Raw genomic sequence first — 27,482 nt, forward strand, 5'->3', positions numbered from 1 at the left:
TACATCATATTAAAACTATTTGATAAACATAAATTTTGCAGATTTGCAAATCAGTTTTTATAATAAACTTTTGATTATATAATAATCTTGAAATTTTAAAATACATAAAACAATAACTAAAATTTATTTTGTTAGTGTAGATTATTTATTAATTATATAATTTTTAAGTTTGAAAAATTATATAATTTTCAGATCAACAAGTGACTCAAATCATTACATTTTTAGATCAGATTTTTGGTTTAACGGGTCCGAAAACTTGTAATCCAAACCTGATTTTTCTGGCGATGGCGGTGACGCCCCTTGCATGAAATTTTCCCTGGTAACTCCGTACTGTATCGCTCTTGGCGCCAAAGTCTGACGGACTCCGCCAGTTGCCACAACCTTCTTCCGTCTCCCGTGCACACGTGAAACCCTAGTTCTCACTCAGCATTCGGAAACTGATTTCTCTTCGAATCAGAATTTCATTGGATTCTCCCTTCCATGGCTGCCGAGCCCAACGCCAAAAGACACAAGATTTCGAGGTTTGTCCCTATCTTTTTTGCTCCTTTTTTTCAAATTTTTTCCCCATTACTTCTCGCTGTTTCACGTGTTGAAAGATGTCTCCTTTTCATGTTTCTGAACCTTTTCTGAGTAATTATGTTAATGGAATTAAAGGTGCAGCTTTTGATGTAGAATGTTTTTCCTGGGAATGGATGAACTTGTTTCGGCTGGTTTTCTTCTTTTTCTATACCCGAAATATTTTTCTTTGTTTATCAAGGGGAGGCAGATATTTAAATTAGGAACGAAGATGGTAGTTTGGAAGTTTTTACTGGATCATTTTCACGTACAATATCATGTTAATTATGCTAAGTCTCTTTAAATGAGAATGAATTTTCTTGTTGATGTTTGTATTTAAAGAAAGAATGCTAAATGTTTCTCTTTTATTTTTTCGCAAAAAAGACTGAAAAATTCACACTTTATCTCAAGCATCTTATTTTAGGTTCTGTGACATTGTTTCATTCCCATTTGTTTGCAGAGGGGACGATGGTTACATGCCTGGAAATATAACCAAAATCGAGCTTTGTAACTTCATGACCTTCAATACACTAACTTGCAAGCCTGGATCACGTTTGAATCTGGTCATTGGGCCAAATGGATCTGGCAAAAGTTCTCTTGTTTGTGCCATTGCACTTGGACTATGTGGTGAACCACAGGTTGAATGAGGCAGATTTTCTGCTATTTGTTATTTTTTTGATATAAGTACTTTTGAGAAACCACTTCTTATTCCGTGCAGCTTCTAGGTAGGGCTACCAGTGTTGGAGCTTTTGTGAAGCGTGGAGAGGAATCTGGATACATCAAGATTTCTTTGAGAGGAGAGAGCGAGGATGAACAAATCACCATCACGAGGAAAATAGACTCTTGTAACAAATCTGAGTGGCTGTTCAATGGTAATGTTTAATTTTTTTTACTAGGAAAACTGCTTTATCAATTGCTCTGAATATGATGGCTTAGATGATATAGAAATCCAAGTTGTTATGCTTGAGGAACTTTATCCTCGCAAGCTAGTTGATTTAAACTAGGTAATGGCTTGACTTGTCTGTGTATCCAACAATTAAGGATGATACAACCTTTTGCAAGGAAGCTCCATATATTTCCTTTAATGGATTTGGGAGATAGTTTTGGGATGTGTGCCAGTTTCATGGATTCAAGTAATTTGAGAAGCCAAATGAAATGTGTTATTTTAGGTGAATATGATATATTGATTTTTATTCTAAACATTCAAATATCAAATTCCCCAATATCAGGTTTGTGTATTCTTTAAGCGCATGAATATACTAATGAAGATGTATCTCGGGTTGTTTAAATTTAAGTGCCTTGACCATCTAATATATTCTTCTGTCCGAGGAGCTGCAATCAGCTAATGTGTGATTATGTAGAACCATGCAAGAATTTTGCTGAAGGTATTGTTACTTGTTGCCTTTGGCAGATCTCTTAATTTGATGAATGGAAATTCAAATATGTTTTTTTGGATTAATATTATCTAGTGATGTCTCTTCATCTTGTTATGGATATATCTATATGTATACTTAAATTTGTTTGAAATTGCATTTGGGTTTTATTTTTAATACCTTTAAACTTTAGCTATCACCTATCAATTGTTTGATTGATATTCGAGTACAATAACTTTTTATCTATTTCTTTAGGCAAAGTCGTGACAAAAAAGGAGATCATGGAAGTAATTCAAAGATTCAATATCCAAGTTAACAATTTAACTCAAGTGAGTTATTTGTAGTTCATCTTTGACCTTTGTATTGTTGAAAAATACTTTTGGCTGTGGATATTTTTAATGAGTCAATAAATCCGTGCAGAACTTCAAAATATTGTCATCCCCCTTCTTATCCAACCTAATTTGTGATGAATTTGAGATTTGGATTATGAAATTGGAAGGATTTAGGAAAAACAACGAGGGGAATTGAGGCAGAAATTGAGCATGAATGAATCTAGGATGAAATAGGACGTCAGTTACCCAATTTCAACCCATAATCATTCACACATTTGACTAGTTTGTTAGTGTTCAAGGGGCAATTATGTTTGTTGTGAGATATGGGAACTGCCACAATTGTTTAGTTGTAAAATGTAGGGATAAAAAGTATTTTCATCCTCGCTCCTATCCAAATTTCTCAGAAATCAACAAATTTTATTTATTGATTCACCAAAAAACCTGATTTATCGTGGAGGTAATCTCTGATGTAAGAATTCTCTAATAATTATGTAAAATGAACGTGTTTGTATAATCTACAAGTGTACGTAAGCTAAATATGCCAAGTACAAAGTGTACTTGCGTGCATAGCATGCTATTGTGCATAAGGATATGATAACATATAGCTAACTTGTGATTATTTATATATTTAGTTTTTAAAAGTTGGAATCTGAACAAATTGGCCCTATTTCTTTGGAAATGGATGTTAGTTTCTACCACAAGACAGGGTTTGTGAGTTTGCGAAGTTAACTCCAGTGCAACTCCTTGAGGAGACCGAGAAAGCTGTTGGTGATCCTCGATTACCCGTTCAGCATCACAGTCTGATTACGAAGAGCCATGAAATCAAAAGATTTGAACGTGTTAGTAATTGTTTCATTTACATTGCATGTTTTCATCATTATACCTATTTGGAGATGGGAATAATTTCTATGGAACTTGTATCAATCATAGGCCCTTGAAAGCAATAAAGGATCTCTTAACCAGCTAAAGGCTCTAAATGCTGAACTAGAAAAAGATGTTGAGCGAGTTCGTCAAAGAGAAGAACTCTTAGCTATGGTTAATATTCTGCATTTGCTTTTCTGATAGTTAGTGGAAGGATCATCTGATGGACCTCTCATGTATTTTCAGTCTGAGTCCATGAAGAAAAAATTACCATGGCTGAAGTATGATATGAAAAGGGCGGAGTACATGGAAGCCAAGAAACAGGAACAGGAGGCAAAGCTAAAACTAGATGAAGCTGCGAAGGCTTTGAGCGAACTTAGAGAACCTATTGAGTAAGTCTTTAACTGGTCTTTTCCAAGTTAATACACTCTTTATTTCTGGTTGGATCTTCTCTTTGTAACAACCTTTAGAATCATAAACTTTTCTTGAGGTAATGACCTAGGCCAAAATCACAGGTCATCCCTCACTTGCTAAGTTTGAGCCCTTCTCGTGACAGAAAGGCATATGCTTTAACTTTAAGTGCTTTATGCCATAAAAATCGAATAGAAATCGCCCTCAATCTGAGTTTATTTTAACTAGGTTTCAATCCAATAATCAGTTGAACTTGAGTAGCTTGGTATATTTCAATAATCTGTTGTTTCTTTGCGTATCTAACCAATTTCAAGAACCCATCAATTACATTATGTTTGTCTGATAAACGAACAAAATTTGTTACATGAGCTTTTGGTGGTTTTCTCAATCAATCATTTAGTTAATGTCCCAGTTCTTGATTTAGTCCCAATCTGTTATCGACATATGTACTTCATCTTGTTAACCTTTAGCTGGTTTAAACTTCTAATTTCAGGAGGAAAAAGGGAGATAAAATAAAACAGGAGGGTAAATGTAAGAAGATGAATGGTTTGTTAGAGGGAAACATGAGAAAGCGCATGCAATGTTTGGAGCATGATAATCATTTGGTATATGTTTGCCACTTTTCTCGTTTACCTGCATTAGTTTTGATTATGTTGATATAGAAGTTGTTTTGACTCCCAAGTCCCACGTTTCTCTTACAATTTTAGGGAGTTCTAATTCGCGGTAAGTATAAAGAAGTGGAAGATTTGAGGCTCCAAGAAGTATTTCGTCAACAAAGAATCTCTAAAGCTAAGGAAGATCTTACAGTTGCAGAAGCAGAGCTAGCGAATCTTCCTCCTTATGAACCTCCAAAGTATCAACTGGTGCGTTCAACCATTTATATTACATATGATTCAAAGTGTCAGACTGTCAGTACAAATTCTCATATTATGAACTAATTAGTGACATTGTTTGTGCAAAAATCTTTCTAGCAGCTGTTCGTTTTCTTTCTTGAACTTGTTTATGCCTGCTACATTCAGGAACAATTGGGTGCTCGGATTATGGAGCTGGAAGAAATTGCAAAGGAGATAAGAGTTGATAAAAGTGAAAAAGAGAAACACCTAAACTTTCATAGAGGAAATCTCAGGCAGTGTATGGAAAGGTCGATATCATCAATGCTTATTATTGTCACTGGTCGAGATAGACATTGGAGGAGAAATCCTTTTATTTCAATGAATGAATGATAATGGAAAATACAATCAGAATATATAGAAATCCTCTCTTATCAAACTAATTGGCTAATCTAGAAACAATCTTATCTACGCTAACTCTAAATTCAAATCAATTATCTACATTATAGATAAGTGGTTATCTAGTCTTCAACACTTATTACTCGATTTGAACATGCAAATTTTTTTTCTTGTTTTCTTACCCTTGTATGACTTAAAAGGTTGAGAGAACTGGATAATGTCAACACTAAGCGCCTGCAAGCATTGCACAGATCTGGCGCTGAAAGGATATTTCAGGCTTATAAATGGGTCCAGGAGCACCGCAGCGAGTTCAAGAAAGAAGTCTATGGTCCTGTATTGCTTGAGGTGCATGAATTGAAAGCTGAGATGGATGTTCATAATCTAGATATTGCGTTTACTATATCTTTGATTGCATTAGGACTGCTATTTCAGGTTAATGTCTCCAATAGGTTTCATGCAGACTATTTGGAGGGCCATGTTGCCCATTATATATGGAAGGTATTTTCAGCTTTACCGCTGTTGGCATGATTCACTTTCTTCCATCTGTGTTGAATGCGATGCAAGCAACTATCTCTTCTGGTATTTAATTCCAAAGTCAGTTAATTGATGGCATATAAAGTTTTACTCATCAATCCAGTGAAACACACATACTAGAGTGGTACCATGATGGATATTCATGTCAGTTATAGCAATTCCCGTGTAGTGATTTCTACCATATTCAAAGTACAATGCTTGCTATTTAAGAGAGGTACCAAAGACTATCTTATGGTGGAATAGAAACAAGGGTAATGAAAATGATACAAATATTATTACCTTGATAACATTTAGGTTCATTAAACATATAGGTGGTGCCACTGCTGATACCAGTAATTTAGAGCTCCTGCTGCCAAAATGAAGCATATCAACAAACTACAGTGGCTGTCTATAAAATTGATTATTTGCATTTTACATTTCGTCTGCACTGCTTCAGACCTTTTTAGCTCCACTATTAATGAAGTGCAAAGTCTTACTTCAGTCTCGATGCCATGTCTTTATACTTGTGGGCTTGTAGTTCATGTATCTATTGCATTCTCCTGATTGTGCTGCATTTCAGGCATTTATCACTCAGGATTCTGAGGACCGCGATTTACTGTTTAGAAACTTGAGGTCCTTTGATGTCCCAATCATTAATCATGTAACAAATGAAGGTCGCTATCGGGAGCCCTTTGAATTGACTGATGAGGTATTAACATAATTACATTGAAATTCAGCATTTTACTTTTGTTCCTGCATGATTTGTTCTTTTGTTTCACTGTAATAAGCAGATGCATGCACTTGGCATATCTTCCCGGCTTGACCAAGTATTTGAGGCTCCATGTGCGGTTAAAGAAGTTTTGATCAGCCAATTTGGGTTGGATAATTCAGTATGCTTTCTCATTTACCGGATTTTGTGTGTTCGTATACACTTTGAGTAGCATCATAGGCTGAAATTAGGATAGTCTATCTAGAAGATCTATGCTGAGATTTATATTTGTTTTCCACTGAAATTTTTGTGTTTTATCAGTATATTGGTTCCAAAGAAACTGATGAGAAAGCTGATCGGGTCCTTAGGTTGGGTATTATGGATGTGTGGACCCCGGAAAATCATTATCGTTGGTCCCAATCTCGTTATGGAAGTCATGTTTCTGCAAGTGTGGGTTCAGTGGATCGTTCTCAACTTCTTTTATGCAGTATGTTCTGGGATTTTGCAACCTTGTAATTCTCTTTTCGTAAAATTAATGTCTTTGGAGCATGATCTCACGTTCGTTTTGTAAATATTATAACACCGTGAGCGCAATGTTCTAAGTTGAAAATGATTTAGTCTGTAATGATATTAATTTGGAGATTAGCCATTGTAATTAACAATATCCTAAGAAAGTTAAGTTCGATTAGAAAGGAGTTGGTTTTCCAAAATATTTCTGAAAATATGAGCATGCCCATTAAGAATCAGCATTATTTATGTTTCACTTTCCGTTTCAGATTTGGATGTTGGGGAAATTGAAACTTTCAGATCGAGGCAAATGCAGCATGAGGAGGCCATTTTTACTATTGAAGCAAATTTGAAAGATCTTCAGACTACCCTAAGAGAAAAGGAAGATGAAGCAGCTGGATTTCAGCGAGAACGTGTAAGCCAAAATTGTGGAATTTTATTTAAGGCCTTAAACATGGTAGCACTGTTTTTAAGTTGAATTTCGCTGCTGAATAACATAATTTGCTTGATTTCCCTGGACAAAGAATATTAGGTACAATCTGAAATTTTGCATTTTTTCTTCAATTTTTACGTTAGCCAAGCATAGGGTTGTGGGGATGTGTACTGGAGGGGGACTACTCAGAATATTGCATCGACATATATATATATATATATATATGTATGTATATGTGTATATATATATAAATTGGTGGGATTTTAAGACAATGAAAATGTAGTTCTGATTTTGAATATGTAGAAAATTTTAATTGGAGAGGAGAAAACATTATTTCACATATTTCTCGATAGAGTGTACAAAATAAATAGACTGAGAACCTCTAATCCAATCCCTAAAAATACGAGAGAATATCCTAATTTTCTATAATGTAATAGATTACCTAAATCAAATCAAATCAAATCTCAGTGTATTCTTGAACATAACTCTCCCAATTTGGTGAAAAATATCTATCATACCCAACTTGTTAACTTTTTTTTTGATACGAAACTACTTTTCATTATAATAATATTGTGGATTACAAAGGGTAGTAATCCTAAGAAATAAATTACAAATATTGCAATAAAAACAGAGATCTTAAATCAACAACTAACATAACTCCAATCCCTAATCACATCCGCAATAAGTGAATGTTTGAACTCCGGTAACATTGTTGTCCTTGTCGCGACCCTGAGTCTGATCTTTGCCCATATTTCGTCCACAGACTCTTCCGAATCCGCAAACAATCTATTGTTCCTTTCCAACCACAGAGTCCAAAAGATGCAGTGCACCGTCAAGAGCCAGAATCTGTTATTCGTTTTTCCGTCTGCCATAGTCATGTCCATGATAAACAAGTCCCGAGCCTTTCTTGGAAATGTCCAATCGAAACGAAGTTCTTGCAGAACTCTTGTCCAAATTGCACGTGAAAAAGAACACTGCACCAGAATATGGTCTTGGTTCTCTTCATGTCTCCGACATAGATTACACCAATGCGGTCTTAATGCGCAATCAGGCCACCGTTTCTGCAACATGTCGCTAGTAGATAGTTTCCCCAACGCCACGATCCACGAGAAGACTTGGACCTTGTACGGGATCGGTATTTTCCAGATATTTTCGTGGTATGGAAATGAAGGGAAAGCTGTAACCGGGAAAAAAGAAACATAGAAAGACCGAACATACAAAAACCCCGACGGATCCCCCAACCACACTCTAAAATCAGTCGTACCATTCTCCAACCTAACCGTGTCTAAAATCCCCAATAGTTGAGCAAATTCCTCTAATTCTACCTCATTTAAGGCTCTCCTGAAACGCAAATCCCATTGGAAAATATTATTGTTCACTCCCAACTCATTTACCTCTAAAAAACTTGTGATTGGTTTATTAACGGTTGAAGAGATTAGAAAAAGAGATGGAAAACGATCTTTGAACGACAAACCACCACCCCCAGATATCTTCCCAAAAACGTATCAAGTTCCCCCCTTTTAAAACCGCCCTAATCAATAATTCAAAAGTCGAGTACGATCGAGAAATAAACTTCCAGGGGCTTTTGAAGGTCGAGTTCCTCGCCAACCCCACATCCCAACCATTATCCTGAAGACCATAGATACTCTTGATAACTCTTTTCCACAATGAATCTTTTTCCACCGAACATCTCCACCACCACTTTCCAAGAAGTGCCCTGTTCGTCAAGCATATATTCCCCAACCCTAGCCCGCCCCTGTCCTTTGGCTTACAAACTTGTTTCCACCCAATGACATGGCAACATGTCTCCCCATCCGTTCCGTCCCACAAAAAATCCCTCATCGATTTTTCCGTTTTTTTCGCCACCCCAATTGGCACTCTGAAAAGTGACATATAGTAAGTCGGCATCGCTCCTAAGACAGCCTTAATCAAAGTGAGACTATCACCTCTTGAGAGGAAAGACTTCTTCCAACTTGCTAGTTTCTTAGACATTTTTGATAAGACGGGCTCCCAAAATTCAGCAGACTTGGGGTCACCTCCCAAAGGTGCCCCAAGTTACTTTATCGGCCAATTATCTCTTTTGCATCCAATTACTCGTGCCATATCCACGATTTCATCTTCCAAGACATTTAATCCCAAGACAACACTTTTTTCCAAATTGATTTTCAGTCCTTATTTAACAGTGAAGTTATTGAGAATCTCCAAAAGTGCTAAAAGATGCCTATCCGACTGGACAAAAAACAAAGTGTCATCTGCGAATTTGATATGAGATATTTCGATTTTTTCTCTCCCCACCACCCATCCTCTTACCTCATTCACTGTCTTTGCCTTATCAACCAACCGACCCAAACAATCAACCACACGGTTAAAGGGAAAAGGGGATAGTGGATCCCCTTGACGAATGCCTCTCTCCCCTGGAATTTTCCCCGCGGTCTACCGTTGATGAATATCGAAAAAGAAACATTCGAGCCACAACCTTTAATCCACGACCTCTATCTTGTCCCAAAACATTTCATTTGCATCACATAATCAAGAAATCTCCAATCAACGTTGTCGTAGGCTTTTTCCAAATCAACCTTAAAAACCCAACCTTTCTTTTTTTTTCCTGCGATGTTTTTCAACTATCTCATTCGCTATCAGACAACAATCCAAAATTTGTCTTCCCTTAATAAAAGTGCACTGACTCTTTGAAATTGTCTTTCCCAAAACATTCTTCAATCTATTTGCCAAAACCTTTGCCAAAATCTTATACAGACTCGTTGTCAAGCTGATTGGACGGAAATCTTTAACTTTGGTTGCATCTTGTTTCTTTGGGATAAGGCATATATATGTTTCATTAGTAATGGCATTAACAATGCCACCTTTAAAAAATTCAGCAAACACCTTAACTAAATCCGCTTTTACCGTATCCCAGTTCATCTGAAAGAAGGCCGTTGTAAATCCATCCGGCCCTGGTGCTTTGTTCCCATCACAATCAAAAACAGCCCTCTTAATCTCATCTTCAGAAAATTCAATCTCCAACTCCTCTGCTTCATTCGTGTCTAATGGACACCATTCCAATCCATCAAAACCCCCACCACCCCCGTCAGATTTCCGGTATAGATTTTTGAAGAAGTTGACAATGCTTTCCTCGATCTGTTTCTCTTCCGTAATCACCTACCCATCTTCCAACTTTACCTTTTCTATTATTGATCTGTTTCTACGATTGTTGAGTAAAGCATGGAAGAATCTTGAATTTTGGTCACCTTCCCTTAGCCATTTCACATTTGCTTTTTGACTATCCATTTGAAATTTTCTAAACGACAACACTTCAAGTTCCGTCCTCCTTTCCTTTCTTTCCTCGTGAAGACTTTCGACCATTATCCCTCAGCCTCCAAACCATCCAACTGATTTATTCGATTAACCACTTCCGTGTATCTAACACCCACATCTCCGAAGACCTCCTTATTCCATTTAGAAACCTCGGCGTTCATCCTCTTGAGTTTCGACATGAACTTAAAACCTTCCCATCCCCGTGAAACCCCATTATTCCACCAAGACCTCACCAATTCTTTGAGCTTATGATGGGACGGCCAAGTGTTTTCAAATCTGAAAGGAGCAGGACCCCACCTTAACTTAACTGTATCAAGTAAGATAGGGCAGTGATCCGATGTGATTCTTGGTAAGACCGTTTGTCTGTAGTTTGGAAAAATCTCCATCCAACCCCTCGAAAAGAGGTATCTATCAAGTCGGCAGCAAATAGGTTGAGCTCTGAAATTCGACCATGTGAACTTTGCGTTTAACACAGGTGGATCGTGTAAACGCAATTCCCCTATCAACTTATCAAAACAGGACATACTCGTAGTATTGGAAAGACTGTTCAGCTTTTCTCCCGTATTCCTCACCACGTTAAAGTCACCTCCCAAACACCATTTGTCTCCGCAAATAGAATGCAACCCCGCAATCTCCTCCCAAAATAACTCTCTCTGTCTTGAATGAATAGGTCCATATATTGCTGAGAACCACCGTCTGATCTGATCACTCCCCTCTATCTCAATTGACACCGAAAACTCCCCTATCAAATTGTCGGTGACCCACACTACTCTAGGATCCCACAACACCAAAATACCTCCAGATCTCCCATTTTACGGTAAACAGACCCAATCCACGAATCTAGATTTCCACATGCTTGCCACGAATCTTCTATCTATCAGCTGTTGCTTTGTTTCTAAAATTACAACGATATCCGGTTTTTCCTTCCGAATGACTTTTCGAATCAATTCTCTGTTCCGTGCTGCTCCCCCTCCCCTAATGTTCCAAGAGCAAATCTTCATAATAACTTTGAAAGACCCTTCAACGTCGAAACTCTCTCGTAATTTACCCCAAACCTCAATCTTTGCAATTCTCTATTCAAAAGACCGGTAGATTTCTTATCTCCTCCCCAACAATTAGATTCTGAATTCCCTCATTGAACCTCAATTGTAGTATCCAATCTGTCGGCCTAAGCAGCCCCTGTAAGAACATTGTCCTCGGTACTCGACTTTTCATCTACCTTTAGACCCCCTCCACCTAAATAACCACTAGACAACCCAAGGACAGAAAAGGAAGATGGAAAGAAGGCATGGAATTTGAAGGAATGGTTAAGAAACGAAGATTGGATTCCGGAAAATACCTATCTCGCTGAAGGTGTCGCATCTTCCTGTGGAAGTGGCGCTGGGATTGGAGGCGGCTCGTACTCTGATGAAAATAGCCCGTGGATATCCCCCAGCACTCCTACCGTTTGGTCCAATGCATCAGATTTTTCAGAAACAAAGCTGTCCGTGTCTTCTAATTCGGACTCTCCCTCGAACAAATCATCTTGTGAATCGTTGAACAAACATTCTTCTTCGTCTTCCATACCAAAATCTCCCAGCTTGCTATCTTCCTCAAGCTTGAATAAGTCTGAACTTGTCTGACCGCATTTGACAATGACAGACATAACTGCCGAAGTGCCTTCATTCAATCTTCGAGTGTAAACTTTCCCATATGAAGGCATCTGTACCTTGACATTCACGGTTTTAACCCTCATAGCTTGCTCCTTGGCTCTTTCATTATTCATGGATTGGATCGGTGAGCTGCTAAATCTTGATACTTCCTTTGGGTTGATCTTCTTTAGAATTTTGATTTTCTTATCCCCCGGAATAGGTGTTGACGACGCACTTTTTTCATCTGACCCTTTTTGATTTTTATCTAACTGACAATTCCCCTGCCCATCTTCCACTCTTAACCCATTATTGCCAGATCCACTTCTTTGCCTCCCTTCAATTGTGGTTGTAGCTGTCTGCAAATTAACCACTGAATCAGTCATCCCATCGGTATGGCCGCTGCCTGGATCTTCAGTTTCGAATTGTTTTCGGGTCATATTTGAGTTACCCCACCCCGCCAAGGTCCTTTTACCATTAATCACCACCTGAGCGTAAGATTGCCTACCGTAGTTCTCGTAGGCTGTTAGATCAAAGGTATCTACCCGGATTCGAATGTCAAAGGTCTGCCCTTCCAGCTGAAATTTCATCTTATTGCAAACGAACCCTCCTTCCGTGCCTTTCACCTTAATCCTTGCTGCCCCTAAGTCTGTGATCCCCTATGCTTTTGAAGGTTTCTTTCGACCATAGATTCCATGGTAGTCCAAAAATCCTAACCCAACTGTTGCAACATTTGTCCACCGTATCCGCGGTATTGATATTCGGTTTCCAAGCCTCGAAATTCAAGGACACCCCATTGTCCAAGAATCCTTTCTTCAGCTTTACATAATAAGCATACTCGCAAGGGTCGGAGGGCCCCCAAACCGCTTTGTTAGCTTGGAATGGAAATAGTTCAACCACCTTGTTTGTGTATTTTGCTAGGCCATTTTTTATCTGATCCCACGAGCTATTCACTCTTCCCCTAGTAACAATTAGTGCTTCATTCCACTTCCTAGCCGTCATCGGCCTGTCACTGTCTTCCTTAATTTTCAGCAGTCCTCGGCTACCCTCCTCCACCTTTTTAATGTTAACTTGGATTGCTTTGTTCCATCTTGTCTTAGCTGAACCGTATCTTAAGGTAGGCTGAAGCACATTCCTGTCAGAAAACCCCGATAACAGCCTTTTCAGTGTATTTAGGATTTTATTCCAGCCCCCTGCTTTATAGCCGCTAGGAACGATCGTGATCTGTTTTCGACCTCTGAAACTGAACTTAATAATCTCTAAGAATCTTCCACGCTTGTTTGAAAATCTTTGAATAGTTAAAACCGCATTCCTGCCCCTGAAGCGATGGAAAACCTTGCCCGAGACAGGATTAAAGATTTATTCCTTGAACCTTAAACATATCCAGCTAGCTTTTTCTCGGTCCAAATCCAGCAAATAGGTTGCGTTCCTCGTTTTTTCAGACCACCAAACAGACAAGCCCCCATTTCCCGATCTCAGGTTGAAAATTTTCTGTTCAATGAATACTTCATCCGTGGAATTTTTCCTTAAAACAGCAGGCGTTCTTGAGTCTATCATGGTGTTCATATTTTTGCCGACGAAAACCAAAGGTGCCTACTGGGAAGCGAAAATAACCACCCGTTTCTTGTGTGCAAGAATGAAACCAAATACTAGAATCGCAGAGCTCCCTCGGAAGAAAGGAAGTCCCGCGCGAGATAATATTCCGAAGAGAACCGAAGGAATTTGGATAGGAAACGAAAAAGGAAAACAAGAGTAAGGTAATCAGATTTCGCCACCGGCGATGGAGATCGGCGCCGGTGACGGTAGAAGGCAGCGACGCCTTACCTCAGCGACAGAGAAACATGGAAGGAAACGGGAAAGAAACGATGGAGCGCAAAAGAGGAGAGAGCATTTTTTAAAAATTCTCTCTCTAGGGCTTTTTGAATATCATTGAACCACAAACAAAAGTTTGCAACTGCGTATTCACGTAGCAGCAACAGAAAACTCAATAAAGGTAAGGACACTCCACATGCAAGGAAGCTAGCAATCAACAAGTTAAAAAATAAGGAATATCCGCAAAATAAATACGATGACAACAAACATATCTTGATTCTTGAGTTCTTAAAACTGACATATACTACACAGGAGAACATGCACGAATATTACCCAACTTGTTAACTAGGTCTTCAAAATACTGTCTTGATTGGCCTTAGGTTAGAATATCTGCAACCTGTAAAGTATTGGGAACAGAAGGAGTATTCATCCTTCAATCTTCTCTTTATGAAATTTTTATCAATCTCAATATGCTTAGTTATCTCTCGAAGAACTGGATTATGGACAGTACTGATGGCAACCTTGTTATCACATTATAGTCTCATTGGGAATTTGATCAATCTCTTTAAATCATTCACTTGTAGCCAGGTGTTGATCTCCGATCACTGGTTAAGCCCGCCCGGTCAGCATCAGTATATACCTCAACTTTCCTTGTCTTAGTTCTTCTTTAAGAAGTCCTTTGCCTGGTGTTCCTTTTAGATGCTGAAGAATTCCATGTACTACTTCCAGGTTCTCTTTACACGGTGCATGCTTGAACTGACTTACCAAGTTCACAACGAAGGCAATATCTGGTCTAGTGTGAGATAAGTAGCTTAGTTTCCCAACCAACCTTTGATATCTCCCCTTGTCTACTTCAACGCCATTCTCCATTCAGGTAACCTAGCTCCCCTTTTCCATCTATCACTTGTCGAATGGATTGACCCCACTCAAGATAATTCTTCCCATTAAGTTTATGAATCGATATTAGGGGAGAGTGATTTGAGGGCTGGGATGCTGTCACACCAGGATGGGTAGAACCTCCGCTGCCGCTGCCGCTGTTGGAACTTCAGTCGCCACCGCTATTGAGATCGATGACGACCATGGCCACTTGAAATTCACGACTGCTAGTCACGACTGACTAGCAGTCTGTGACACGATGTAGAAAATATTAAAGTAGCATTGGAGAGAGGATAGAATATTATTTCATATATTTTTCAATTGAGTGTACAAAATAAATAGGCAGAAAACCTTTATTCAAATCCATAAAAATATGAGAGAATATCCTCTTACTATAATGTAATAGATTGACTAAATAAATAAAATCGAATCTCAGTCTACTAAAACTAAAAGGTAGTATGTCATCAGGTTATATGATTTATTATTTGATTAAATTTAACTCAATCAAAAAATCAAAACATATTACCATTCCAAAATAAAAAACGAAAATATGAGAGAAGAAAATTTAAAATGAACATATGAGAGAAGGTAGATGTAAGGTTTTATTTAATGAAGTGATAAACTTTGCTTAATCGAAAGATTGAAATTCAAGACCTGGATTAGATTCAGTTATTTATTATAATATTCAAAAGTAAGAGTCCGTTTGGTTGAGAGTCCAGTGGACTAAAAGCACTTTTTTGTGTTTTTCTTAAAACTTTATTGTTTGGTTACAAAAATTCTTTTAAAAAAACACTTGTTTAGAAATTTTTTACTTTTGGACTTCTACTTCTATTTATATTTAAAAATAAAAAAAAAATCACTTCTCAACATTTATTCAAACTCAAAAACCTTTTTTACTTTTTAATAAAAAAACACTTTAAAAAGCTGAATTTATTTAAGTGCTTTTTTTTAAGCTACAACTTCTGTAATCAAACTCGCCGTAAATCTCGCATCATTACTAATTTATATTAGCATATAGTAGATTTGTTTTATGGTGTTATATGCTGCATATAAAGTTTACTGTTCATTTTCTGAGACAATAATTCAACTTTTTTTTCCTTACAGAATATATAATAGTTTTTTTTTGTTGATGTGTTGCTTCATTTTTCTCTATCTATCAATCTTAGTTTTATTTAGTTGCTTTAGACCAAAAATGGGGTGAAAGGTGCTGAAGACATTTTCTCAAAGTTCTGAAATAAATGAAGACAAACACCTTCTTACTTTTGTGCAAAAAGCAGGCCAAATTGAAATTTTAAACATGAAACAAACACTATCATCTACTTTTGACCTCTAAAAAACTTGGTATTCTTTCGAGCAAGGAAAATTAAATAGGAATGGATCTCGTGATTTAGACTAAAGAAGCTAAATCATGTGATACTCTTGAGCATAAATATCCGAATCATGGACCAACATTAAAGAACATAAAATATGGGGGAAAATTCAAAGATTTTTTTATAAATTAATGCCTTGAACATTAGTAGCTTCAATTTTGTTTCTTGTCAGTTCTAGCAACTAACTTCTTTTTTTAAGATCGATACATTTATTAGATATTAGATACGAATATAGCTTAGTGATAGGCTGGTAAGGAGCTTTACAAATCATAGATATCTGTAAAAAAATAGGACTTCTATCTGTATTCACGACGTCTTCTTTTACCCTTGCTTCTGGATTAAGAGAACGTCGATATAATATCACCAATATGATATTATATTGGTTTCTTTTTAGTGATTACTTTTATATTAATACTGTACATTGTTTCTCAAGTAGGATATTATTACCAAGTATGGCCTGAAATTCAAAATGTATATTCATGTGTATGTAACTGCTTGAGGTCGATCTTTCAGGAGGAGATTGTGAACATGATGCAAAGCAAGAAGAAAAAACGAAAGGAGATAGAACTCCTTGTCAGTAAGTTATAAAATCGAGCTTGCATTTGGGTGAAGGAATTTGATTGAGAGAATGAATTTCAAGTTCTACCAATTTAGGTGCATTTAAAATTCATGATTCTTACAAATGCAAGAGTTAAATTATGATGGAATGAATTTGAAATTCTCCTCAATCAAAATAATCTAATTAAGTAAAATGGATTTGAACTCGTTCCAGATGCTTTCTGAGTTTTTGAATAAACATATTTCTGTGCAGAAAGCTAATACGATGTTTTACGTTCGTCGCATTAAGATCAATTTCTATTTTTAGATCAAAGAAGAACAAAGTTCCAGACCATAGAAAAGGAAGATCACCCAGATACTGCTGTTGAGAAACTGATTTCTCAGGTTAAAGAATTGAAAATTCAGCGGTTTCAGTGTACTATAGAGATAAAGGTAAGTTATAATTATTTTAAATTCCTTTCGTTCCATAAAAAGATTGAACAACAATATCAGTGTTGGTTTTAACTCCCCATCGTCCCGTCCCTGGTCCGCACGACTTGGCTCGGCAGGATTTACTTATTGAGGCTGTAGCTTACAGAAGAAGTTTTGCTGAAAATTACTTGGATTCCATTGAACTTGAAGCAATGGTACTCTCTACTTATTCTTGTCATTGAGATTATACATCCCTAATTATGTTATATCTCTCTGGAAACAGGTCTATAATTATTAAAAGTAATGCAAACATAAGTTATAAATGTGGTAATTTATTAGAAATGGTCAATTTCCGTATGTTTTTCAGCTAATAAAAATTGATGTTATTAACTTTATAAAAGCTAACAATCAGGAAGAAGACGAGATGCACTGCTGAACATACTTTATTTTATTCAATACTTAGAATCTTGAAAATGACAATCTGATGTCTGCAAGATATGTAGAAGATTTCTGCATCTTAAAAGATAATATAACAACCTAATCTCTATTTTAAACAAAGAAGGATAAACTAAGAATTACTAATAATTATCATAACAGACTTAGCAACAGTTTAGTTTACATTTTTGGATCAAGCTGTTTATTTGGTTATGCTTTTTTACTTTTTTTCCAGTTCAACTGAAAAGAATAGCAGTCTTAACGCGTACTACCAAAAACTTTCTTAGTTGTGAAATTGAGTGTTCAAGGACTATTCTGCTTGTGTAGGATTTATTTTTACCTGAGATATCCTCTTGAAAAATAAATTCGTAAAGAAGTCTTAAAAGAAAACACATGAGTATGCATATGCAGCCAGCACTTGCCACCACCTTTATCAAGTAAATGACCTGATGACTACTAGGAGTTGTTATGAGGAATGCTCCATAATAGTTATTTGGGTAACCTTACTGGAATGTAATTTGAGCAGTCTCAATGATGTGATTTACTCAGATTAGTTCAGCACTATATGGAAACCCCGATTTCATGGCTAAAATATAATTCTGAATACTGAAATATAAGTTTATATATATAAAATATAAAATGTAAACCCAGAGTATTAACTCTGTAAAAGAGCTCTTGCTCTCCCCTAGCAATGCTAATTACAAAACTCTCAAGGAAGTAACCGAATGAATCCCCCAGTCGTCCCCCTACTTCACGTTTTGTTCCCCTCTCCCATGTCTAGATTCTTCCAAGACCTTGGGAACTCTTGGGCCTAAGTCCTTTATATTAGGGCCTATATTAGACCCATTAAGTATCGAGGCACGTAACATAGAACAAATACATGAACAAAGTGATCCTTTAACTTTTATTTCTAATTCTGTTATGCTAATATTTTATTTTATAAAAATTGTGTTTATTTAAAATCTTTTTTTTAAAGCCAAACCAGCTGATTTTCATATGTTAGTAGTGATTACCGTCTGCTTAAATCTTTCTTCTTGTTTTTGGTTCTTCACGTCTACTCATTACAATCTGTCTATTTTTTCCTCTCCCGATCATTGCCATTCCTGAGTTCTCTAGATACATATTCCAGTGTGAAACTAATTTCATTTGGGATATTACCAATTTCATTCATGTGGTGTGTGCCTTTGTTTCAGTATGTTTTTACGCTGAAAATAATTCTACCATCTTTATTTTGTCGGTTCTTGTTTGATGACAGTGGATTTCAGCCAACTAAATCAAAGTTTGCATGCATGATCACCATTTGAGAATTTCTCTCTAAATCTTCATGTTTTTTATTATGTAACTCTCTCAATGTAGTTCTGTTTGGATATTTTTTTTTATCACTTTTTACAGGTTAAGGAGATGGAATTCAATGCGAAGCAACAGGAAAAGTCTGCCTTACAAGCTTCTTTATATTTTGATCGCTGTAAGTTTCTGAGTTTGATTATTAACTATTCCAATCGTAAATGTGTAATTCCATCATCCATATGTTAACATATATATCAAATGATTCTTATTTTGACATCTTGTTATTTTTGAGAGTTGAGAAAATTTCTCTGTGGTGGTTGATTTAAATTAAAAATGTCCTATTAGGCTTTACTAATCAAATAACTTATGTTCCTAGTAATCTCCTTACATCAAAAGTGTGCTTAATTTAAAATAAAAAAATTTAAGAAAAAGGAAAAAGCAGAAAGTGCTTAAACCATAATTTTGCGAATTACTGTCAACGTAGGTCCCAAAACTGCAGAAGAAGTTCCTTATTAGAATATAGATAGAGTGTCAATGCTTGTACCTGTTGTCTCTTTTTCCTATTCATTCGATGAATCACATTTTTTGCTCTCCACGCTCTTCAATGACATAACTGTACCATTGTTGACTGCATTTTTAGCATACCTGAAACTTTTGAGCCACTTTTACTCCCATTTTGGTCGTTGTTACTCTCTGCAACCTACCATAATGTCAGTATTTTGAGCGCTCTCACAATTTTGTCATCCCTTCTCGTAGTTAACCGGTCATCTTCTACTAATTACCGTTGTTAGGATCGAAAATTGATTTAGAGGGGGTGAATGAATAGTCTCAACAAATTCTGGAAATATTTCGACGTGTTAACAACACGGAAATGTAATTCTTGTCGGTATGATATCAATAAACCTGCTCAACATGTACTCGCTCATTCTTAGTCTTGAGCTTTGCAGTCTTTGCCTTACGACAAAACTGTTCTCTTGACTGTTTCCTGTTAGGCTCTGTATCACCGTTAGTTGGGCTTGTTTGCTTTGTTTTGACTTCCTTGAATGATTGAGAAAGTCTCTTGTACTTCTTTACCATATAATGAAGTGCAGTGATGAGATCATCTCGTTTAAAATCAGCTGAGCTAAAATCAAATACTTCTTTATAGGTGAAATCCAATTCGACATCCACCATGAGGCACTGCACCTCATCTTCATCAATTCCACTGGTGGAATGTTCTGACTCGGATGAGTCAGAATCAGAATCTGCCCACTTGATCTTACTGTTCTCGGCCACAGTACTTCTCTTCCTGAATGACCACTTGTCAATTGTCATCCTTGACCTCTTCTTTTTTTTTCATGAAATGGACATTCTTGGTCAATTGTACTTCTTTCATCCTTATTCGGTTTGGGATAGTCGGCTCTGGTGGATTCCTTTTTGTAGTGATTGCGTCTACTTCGGCTTTGGAAATTGCCCTAATTTTTCATAAGAACTTGCCAAAATTTTTCAACAAACAATGAAATTGCTTCACTGTTCGGTTGTCTTTTCTTTCGAGACCGACCGATCAATTGATGTAGCAGCCAGAGCCTTCGTTAGTTTGGCTGTTGATTCACCATCAGTTCTTGCATCAAGTTCAAATTCATATGATTTAAGGTCTGCAAACAAAGCGTGCAGTTTAAGCTTGTAAAGTTTTTTTATACACGCATGACCATTGTTTTGACATCCCATTCTCTTGGAAGTGTTTTCATCACCTTTAAGGTTATCTCACAATTGGAATACTCTAGGCCAAGAGCAGCCAACTCGATTATAATGTTGCTAACTCGTTCATTGAAGTCTGGCATAGACTCTCCTACCTTCATCTTGACGCCATCAAACTCTGTTTAGCAAGACAATTTGTTTTCCTTTGTTTGGTCATTGTCCTCGCACAACTAGATCAGTTTCTCCTAGATGTCTTTAGCAGTAGTATTTAACTTGATTTTGTTGAAGGTATTTCTTTCTAATGTCTCGTATAGAATGTCTTTAGCCACATTGTCAAAGTTGGCTTTCTCTTGTCTTCACAAGTCCACTCCATTCGTGGCTTTTTAATAATTTGAGGTGCACCATCTTAAATTGCAACATTTGTATCGAGCTTCATAATTTTCATTGGTCCATCTGTGATGACATACGACACATCATCATCTTGTGCAGCTAAATTAGCCTGCATCCGGATTTTCCAATTGTCAAAATCCTCTTTGGAGAACATGAAAATCTTAATGAAGGAGGCCATTTTGAATGTAGCGTTCAGAGACAAGAATTAACCGGCTTTTATACAACTTTTTAGGAACAAAGATTGATTTAGAGGGAAGTGAATAAATAATGTCAACAAATTCTGGAATATTTCGATTTGGTTAACACTTAAATGTGATTCTCATCTGTAATGTATCAATAAACCTGCAGTTGATTATGCGCAGGAAAAGACTCATTGAGAAGGATTGGTCACATAAAATGGCTAATGGTAAGAACAATTAGGCTATCAAATATTAAACAAAAACAGGCTAACTGAAATGTAAATAACACAAATTTGTTTTTAGATGTTCGAAAACTTGAATTACTCCTACGTTACCTTCTTCCTTCTGAAGGATTTCACTAAAACTTTGACAATTACAAGACTTTGCAACTGTCCACTTCAGAAGGACTTACTACAATGACTAACTGAAACCCTTAGTATCTCATAAACTTAAACAATTTGAGTAGTGCGACTTCTTACTCTCAATTACAATGATTTCTCAAAATAATTCTAAACACGGATTGATCTTTAATGATCATATTGCAAAGTATTAGCATGTGCTCGCTATGATCAGTTTGGCTCTAAAAAATTTCTTTGAACTCGAACTTTTCTTTGACAGATATAAATGTTGAAGCCATGAGAGTTCTTAAGCATCGCTTGCAACGGTCGTCTTTTTGAATATGGAAATCCGTTACAAATACAGACGTCGTTGTGCCATATCATCGTCCTTTATGACAAATAATACACTTCGGGTAGTGCGTATGGACTCTGATATTAAACGGAATAAAAAAGCTAATACGTGAGATCTTATCCAATCATCCGCGGCTTTGCTCTTCAGGAATGATCAACATATTTTCAAGGAATGCCGTTGTTTAGACTAACTGATCCACCGAGTCATACTGTTATATTAGTTGTCCTTTGATCAGCTCGGCTTCTGTCAGTGACCTTTTTATCAACTCGACTTTTATCAGTGACCTTTTGGCATCGAATAATTTGATAACAATTACATAGAAATAATCAATTTCCTTCTTGAATTCAATTTGGCTAGGCTCTATAGTTATCCATTTGATCAGCAGCCTTGTTAAATCACCAAATCATAAGTGTTCTAACAACCGTCGTTGAAAGAGAAAATAATTCACCAATCCCAGGAGTCGTTAAACACATTATGAGTTCTAATATTGCATGGGCATGATCAAGTTTTAGAAGGACAACTATTCCATTGGAGCTGTAGGTGGAGGCGTACTGGCATAAAGGGTGGAGGAAGATGATGTTTGTGATCTATGTTTAAGTATGTTCTATTCTAATCAATAAAAGCCTAGGTTTTGGCTAGGGATGATTCGAAAGGGAAGATGAAATTAATTGGCCAAGAGTTTCGGCTTAAAAGGCATTTGCTTTTTATTGGAGTCGCCTTTTTTCTTTTTGGCCTTGAGAGATAAAAATGGAGGTTTTCATCAGTTCTATGTAAGGGCTATTATTGTATACGAAAGTCATGAGAAATTGGTTGCATTATTTGGACATTTTGTTTATGTTGATAGATTTTTTTTATATTGCCGAGGTTGAAGGGAGTTCCTAGATTCAAGGATCAAGGCCACCAAATTATTCACAGTTAAACCAAAGAAAGCGTGAAACAATGGAAGAAATATGATAAGCACATCTCTCTAACCCATAGTGCCATGCTTAGTCAGTTGTTGGATATAAGATATTCGTTTCTTTGCCAGTTTTCCTGCAACAGTCAAAAAAATATTTGTATTTTATTTTTGTTGGTTATTCCAGATATTAATCAATATGATAACAAAGTGGACTCCTTAACATTTGGAATACGCTAATAAATGAAACCTAACTACAATGATGCTTTGTACTCAAACGGGACAATCAATATTTGTCTCCACCATTATGATTGAGTATAGAGACTTGAAAAAAAGGCAATGACCAATTGATTCATGAATAAAATCAAACCGATCTTGCCTCTGAACAATGTTTTCTGTCATGTATTTTGATGTAACATGAGTTTAGTGTTCGAATATTCCATTACTTTTCAGTTTTTGTTTTCTGTGGATTAGGTAAGGATGTAAAAGAAGATTGCCAAAAACAACTGTTAGGATCCAAGAAGTATGCCGAATCAGTTGCTATGATTACTCCTGAGCTTGAGCATGCTTTTCTGGAGGTTTGTACTATAATATATGTTCCTAACATGCTTGATAATTATTATTGTACAAGCTGAGGAGGAATATTGTGATTTTTTGCCTCTTCATTTTTCTAATTTCACGCTCAAGAATTTTTGGTGAGATTTGACTTAAAAAATTTTGAGATGGACTTTGGATATTGTTCTTGAGGATTGATGTGACTGATAAAAATCATTATTTACGACAAGATGCGTTGTGATTTATGAAAAAAACCAAAAATAATGAGGAATAGGTTGAAGACAAATGTGTTTTTTTCTATGATATATGGATATCACTAAAAATAGTCGTAAATTGTGATGAATACTTCTTGGGCATGCAGGCCGGGTGAATGTTGGGTACGCCTAAAAGTATCAACTGTTAAAATTAGAAAATAAAAATGAGACTACAGTATCCATTATGGGTAATGACTTGACTTTGTTGAAAAAACGAGAAATTTTCTTAAATTATTTATACATTGAGGGATTCTTTGTTACAAAATAATTACAAGTTATAAATGAAAGAAAGGGCAATATTGGGGGCTATTGAACATATATTTTTGGGAATGTTCTTGAGATGAAAAATTATACATATTACTAATCAGCCAAGTCAACCTGAAGTAGTGCTATATACTTGAAATTTGAAGATCTGCAAAATGAACAAGGAATCTAATGTCTAGAATGCCCATACTTGTGTCAAATACTAAATTTTGTTGATGAAATGATTTGATACTGTACCTGATTGAAAATCCTGATGATCTGAACTTTTTATTTGCTTGAATATTTGAATTAACCGTTGAAGAAATTTTGGAATGTCATCTTCTGAGTAAATTTTAAAAGCATGGAAGTTTCTATTCAAATTCTTCAGGTTAAACTTCTTAAGTTTGCAAATGGTCTGGTAACTTGTTAGAAGCCACCAGTTCAGCATGTCATAACTGTTTTTTGCAAGGGTATGAATTAGCAAATAAATCCTGTATATTGCATCATTCCAGAAATCAGAAATTAAATCTCAAATCAAATGCCACACAGGCCATAGTGCATTTGGATACTGCTGTCTACACTTCCTTCTTGTGAGCAATGTGTGAGATATTATTGGAAGCTATGAAATTTCTCACTTTTAATCGGAATATCCAAGATTTAAAATATCTAAGAACTGAGAACTGCTCTCTATAATAAATAATTAAATTGGCCAATTTGTCAAACTTCTATGTGAAATGTATGTACTGGACAAGTGAATGCAATGGCATCAGAATTTTGATGACCTTGTAGAAAGTTCCTGGTTTTATTCGAAACAGTAGCCTTTTATCTGTGCATAGATGGGATGTATTTATCCTAAATGTGTGAAAATATATTTCTTAATTTGTGGAGTTTAATTAGCAACTATGAACAATCTTCATTGCTGACATTGTGTGCTTCATTTATGAAGTTAGTTTGTTAATGCTTACTGGGAAATATTCTTGCAGATGCCTACTACCATTGAAGAGCTGGAGGCTGCTATTCAAGATACTATAGCTCAAGCCAATTCAATTCTTTTCCTTAATCACAACATTTTGGAAGAATACAAGAGCCGTCAAAGAAAAGTATGTTTCAATTATCAAGATAACGACTTACTTTTCTTTATAGTGCTCATGTGGAAAATCTATATTCTGCAGATAAAAGAGCTTACAGATAAACAAGAATCAGATGAAAAGGAATTAAAAGGCCTAGTTGCTGAAATCAATTCTTTGAAGGTTAACAGATCGTTAATGCAACTGTTGTACCAGTATTCCTAACTTTAGCATATCCTTTTTATGGTGAATGTGTGTATTTATTAATCTTCAATTGGTGGTCACTGTACCTTGAATATGATTATAGGAATTTAGAAGAGAAGGAGAAGGCACACTTGTTGGTTTCCTTATTGTTTGCAGTATACTTTTCACACTGTATGAGATCCTCGGTTTATTCTGATTTTTGTTTGTCTGCAGGAAAGCTGGCTCCCAACATTGAGAAGTCTGGTGGCTCGCATTAATGAAACTTTTAGTCGCAATTTCCAGGAAATGGCTGTCGCAGGAGAAGTGTCATTGGGTATTTTTCTTGAATTCATTTTTTATGTCTTTTGTTTTTTTTGAACAATAGGATTTATGTATTGATTGCTTATTTCTTCAGATGAACATGATATGGATTTTAATAATTATGGGATCCTTATAAAAGTAAAGTTCAGGTAATTGAATTTACCCATCTCCCCTTTTTTTCTTTTCTTTTTAAAACAATTCTTGTATTCACAGAAAATGTTTCATTTTATATGTATACAACTTGTGGAGAATTTCTGCTGATGTCAGTCTTGATGGATATTTTTCATTTGAACTAGTAAGGAATGTGGTTCATGTCATATGTTGGTATGTGTGGGTAGAGAGAAATAGAATAATTTTTCGACAACGTTGAAAATACGAGGGAAGAGTGCTCGGAAAAGATCAAGAACAAAATATCTACTTAGATTGGATTTCATGTAGACTTTTAGAATATTAAAATCTCATATTTATTGAGAGATTGAGCTCTTGTGTATTATTGATATAGCTAGGGTCTTGTATAGTATTTTGTCGTAAGTGAATTACTAATGAAATATCATTTTTTTTTATATAAAAAAAAGAATGTATTAATTTGATACACATTAGGGCATACAGTTTTTTCTAAAGAAAATTTATACACTGAAAACAGTGGTAATCTTTCATTAATCTTAGCCTTACATATTATCTTTAGATTATTTTTTGTATTAATATATCTTTGTTGTCTGCTATTCGTATGATTTCAAAATGATAATCAGGCAAGCAGGACAACTTCAGGTTTTAAGTGCTCATCACCAATCTGGAGGGGTATGACATTTGGTTGATTTTTAAAATATTCATGGCCCTCTTATCTGAGGGAACTTAGTTATTTACACCTTATTTTATAGGAACGCTCAGTTTCAACCATTCTCTACCTCGTCTCTTTACAAGACCTGACTAACTGCCCATTTAGGGTAGTTGATGAAATAAATCAAGGTTGGTATGAGTTTATGATTCTCAAGTTTTTAATGGCATGTACCTGTTAAATTGGACTGAGAATCAACATTTTCTCATTTTCTCCTAGGTATGGACCCCATAAATGAGAGAAACATGTTTCAGCAGTTGGTCCGAGCTGCTAGCCAGTCAAACACACCGCAGTAAGATATTGCTTTTTTAATTTTTTGGTAATTGTTTATTTTTGCCACCATCATTTATCACAAAAAACTGCCCTCATCAAACTTGGGGCAGCACTTAGTTTTGAACTTCCCAAGTGTGTAAAATTTGTTGTTGTGTAAGGGAAAGTATGTTAGTAAATGTTTACAATGGTATTGTTGTAGCGAAGATACTGACACTAACATCTGTTTATCAACTAACCTAGATTTACCTGGGGTCGATCCACCAGAAGATACTGCTACGTAGCCCCTCCCCAATTGAATTTTTACCCAAAATTTTAATTTGTTTTATTTTGAAATTGTTAATTTTTGTTTGCCTTCTTCACTGGACTTTTTCATGAGAATGATTGCTTGATCTGGCAGCACAAACTACTGCAAAATTGTTTGATATTGTCTGATTTGGCCAGGTGCTTCTTGCTCACTCCAAAATTATTACCAAATCTAGACTACGGTGATACTTGCAGCATTCTCACAGTAATGAACGGTCCATGGATCAAGCAGCCATCCAAAGGTTTTTCATCTACGTTTCAATAGTATGATGATCATGCATATTTGGTATTTTTGCCACTGATTTCTCTTACCAGGCAGCAATTTGTTCTGGACATGCAGTGTGGAGTGGTGGGGCAAACTGGGCAGACATAAGAGTGCCATCGGGTGAAAATCGCTGCTAAGTCCCTTCTATGGCTTGTAAATACACATATTACCGCACTATGCATTCGGATATGTCTATAAGAATTGTAAGTGAAATAGTCCCCATTTGCTTGATGTGAGAATGATGCAGTATACTTTGCCTCTTGTCTATGGTTTAAAACATGTCGCGAGGGTTGGTTAAATTTTGTTTTATCCTCCATTTACGTCTGACATGAATACACGGTCGAAATATGATGTTGATTTCATTTTATTATTTGTTCACATTCTTGCAAAGTATGATTAATGATTGAAATTTATTTTAAATATAATTAATATATTATCTCTTACATTAATTTATGAAATAGCGTTTCATAATGAATTACAGGATTTGAACTATTACACTAGTTATCACAAAATTTTATAGCCAGTTACGTACTATAAATATTCAATAATTGAAATATAAGCAATTTCTCTCTAATTTATTACGTTATTTTTACTATTTTAAATCTTTAGAATTTATTGAAGAAATCATATTATTCAGGCTTACCATTACCAAAATTATCAAAGTTTTATAGTGAATACGTGATGCTAGTTATCCATATTTGAAACGCAATTGGTAAAATATGTTTTTCATAGTTAAAAAT

At 35.9% G+C, this 27,482-nt stretch overlaps 1 protein-coding gene across 2 annotated transcripts; it reads left to right on the plus strand.

The window, feature by feature from the left end:
- Positions 1-248: 248 nt before the first annotated feature.
- LOC140973508 (structural maintenance of chromosomes protein 5) lies at positions 249-27,118 on the plus strand. 2 transcript variants are annotated; one of them, XM_073436369.1, is made up of 30 exons: positions 249-521; positions 1,016-1,193; positions 1,274-1,427; positions 2,184-2,257; positions 2,950-3,099; positions 3,191-3,295; positions 3,368-3,513; positions 4,026-4,137; positions 4,240-4,395; positions 4,552-4,673; positions 4,962-5,106; positions 5,194-5,259; positions 5,855-5,983; positions 6,066-6,164; positions 6,305-6,470; positions 6,760-6,905; positions 16,435-16,498; positions 16,787-16,911; positions 17,028-17,105; positions 18,718-18,790; positions 22,918-23,021; positions 24,479-24,595; positions 24,668-24,745; positions 24,980-25,079; positions 25,161-25,215; positions 25,816-25,864; positions 25,945-26,032; positions 26,121-26,193; positions 26,616-26,719; positions 26,818-27,118. In XM_073436369.1, exons 1-30 carry the CDS (start codon positions 481-483, stop codon positions 26,877-26,879), a joined length of 3,159 nt encoding a protein of 1,052 aa, XP_073292470.1. In that variant the 5' UTR covers positions 249-480; the 3' UTR covers positions 26,880-27,118. The 2 variants fall into 2 exon arrangements, with proteins under 2 accessions (XP_073292470.1, XP_073292471.1); XM_073436370.1 differs by lacking the exons at positions 249-521; positions 1,016-1,193; positions 1,274-1,427 and adding an exon at positions 1,450-1,940 and having other exon boundaries at positions 26,818-27,117.
- Positions 27,119-27,482: the final 364 nt, after the last annotated feature.

The sequence above is a fragment of the Primulina huaijiensis genome, chromosome 3 (assembly GCF_012295235.1).
Source record: "Primulina huaijiensis isolate GDHJ02 chromosome 3, ASM1229523v2, whole genome shotgun sequence".
NCBI lineage: Eukaryota > Viridiplantae > Streptophyta > Magnoliopsida > Lamiales > Gesneriaceae > Primulina > Primulina huaijiensis.

Bases quoted from the DNA above. Each gene is read 5' to 3' on its own strand.
- LOC140973508 (XM_073436369.1), top strand. From the start codon at position 481: ATGGCTGCCGAGCCCAACGCCAAAAGACACAAGATTTCGAG. The intron at 4,396-4,551 runs GTGCGTTCAACC...TGCTACATTCAG, and splicing joins AACCTCCAAAGTATCAACTG to GAACAATTGGGTGCTCGGAT. The intron at 16,912-17,027 runs GTAAGTTATAAT...TTGGCTCGGCAG, and splicing joins AGTGTACTATAGAGATAAAG to GATTTACTTATTGAGGCTGT.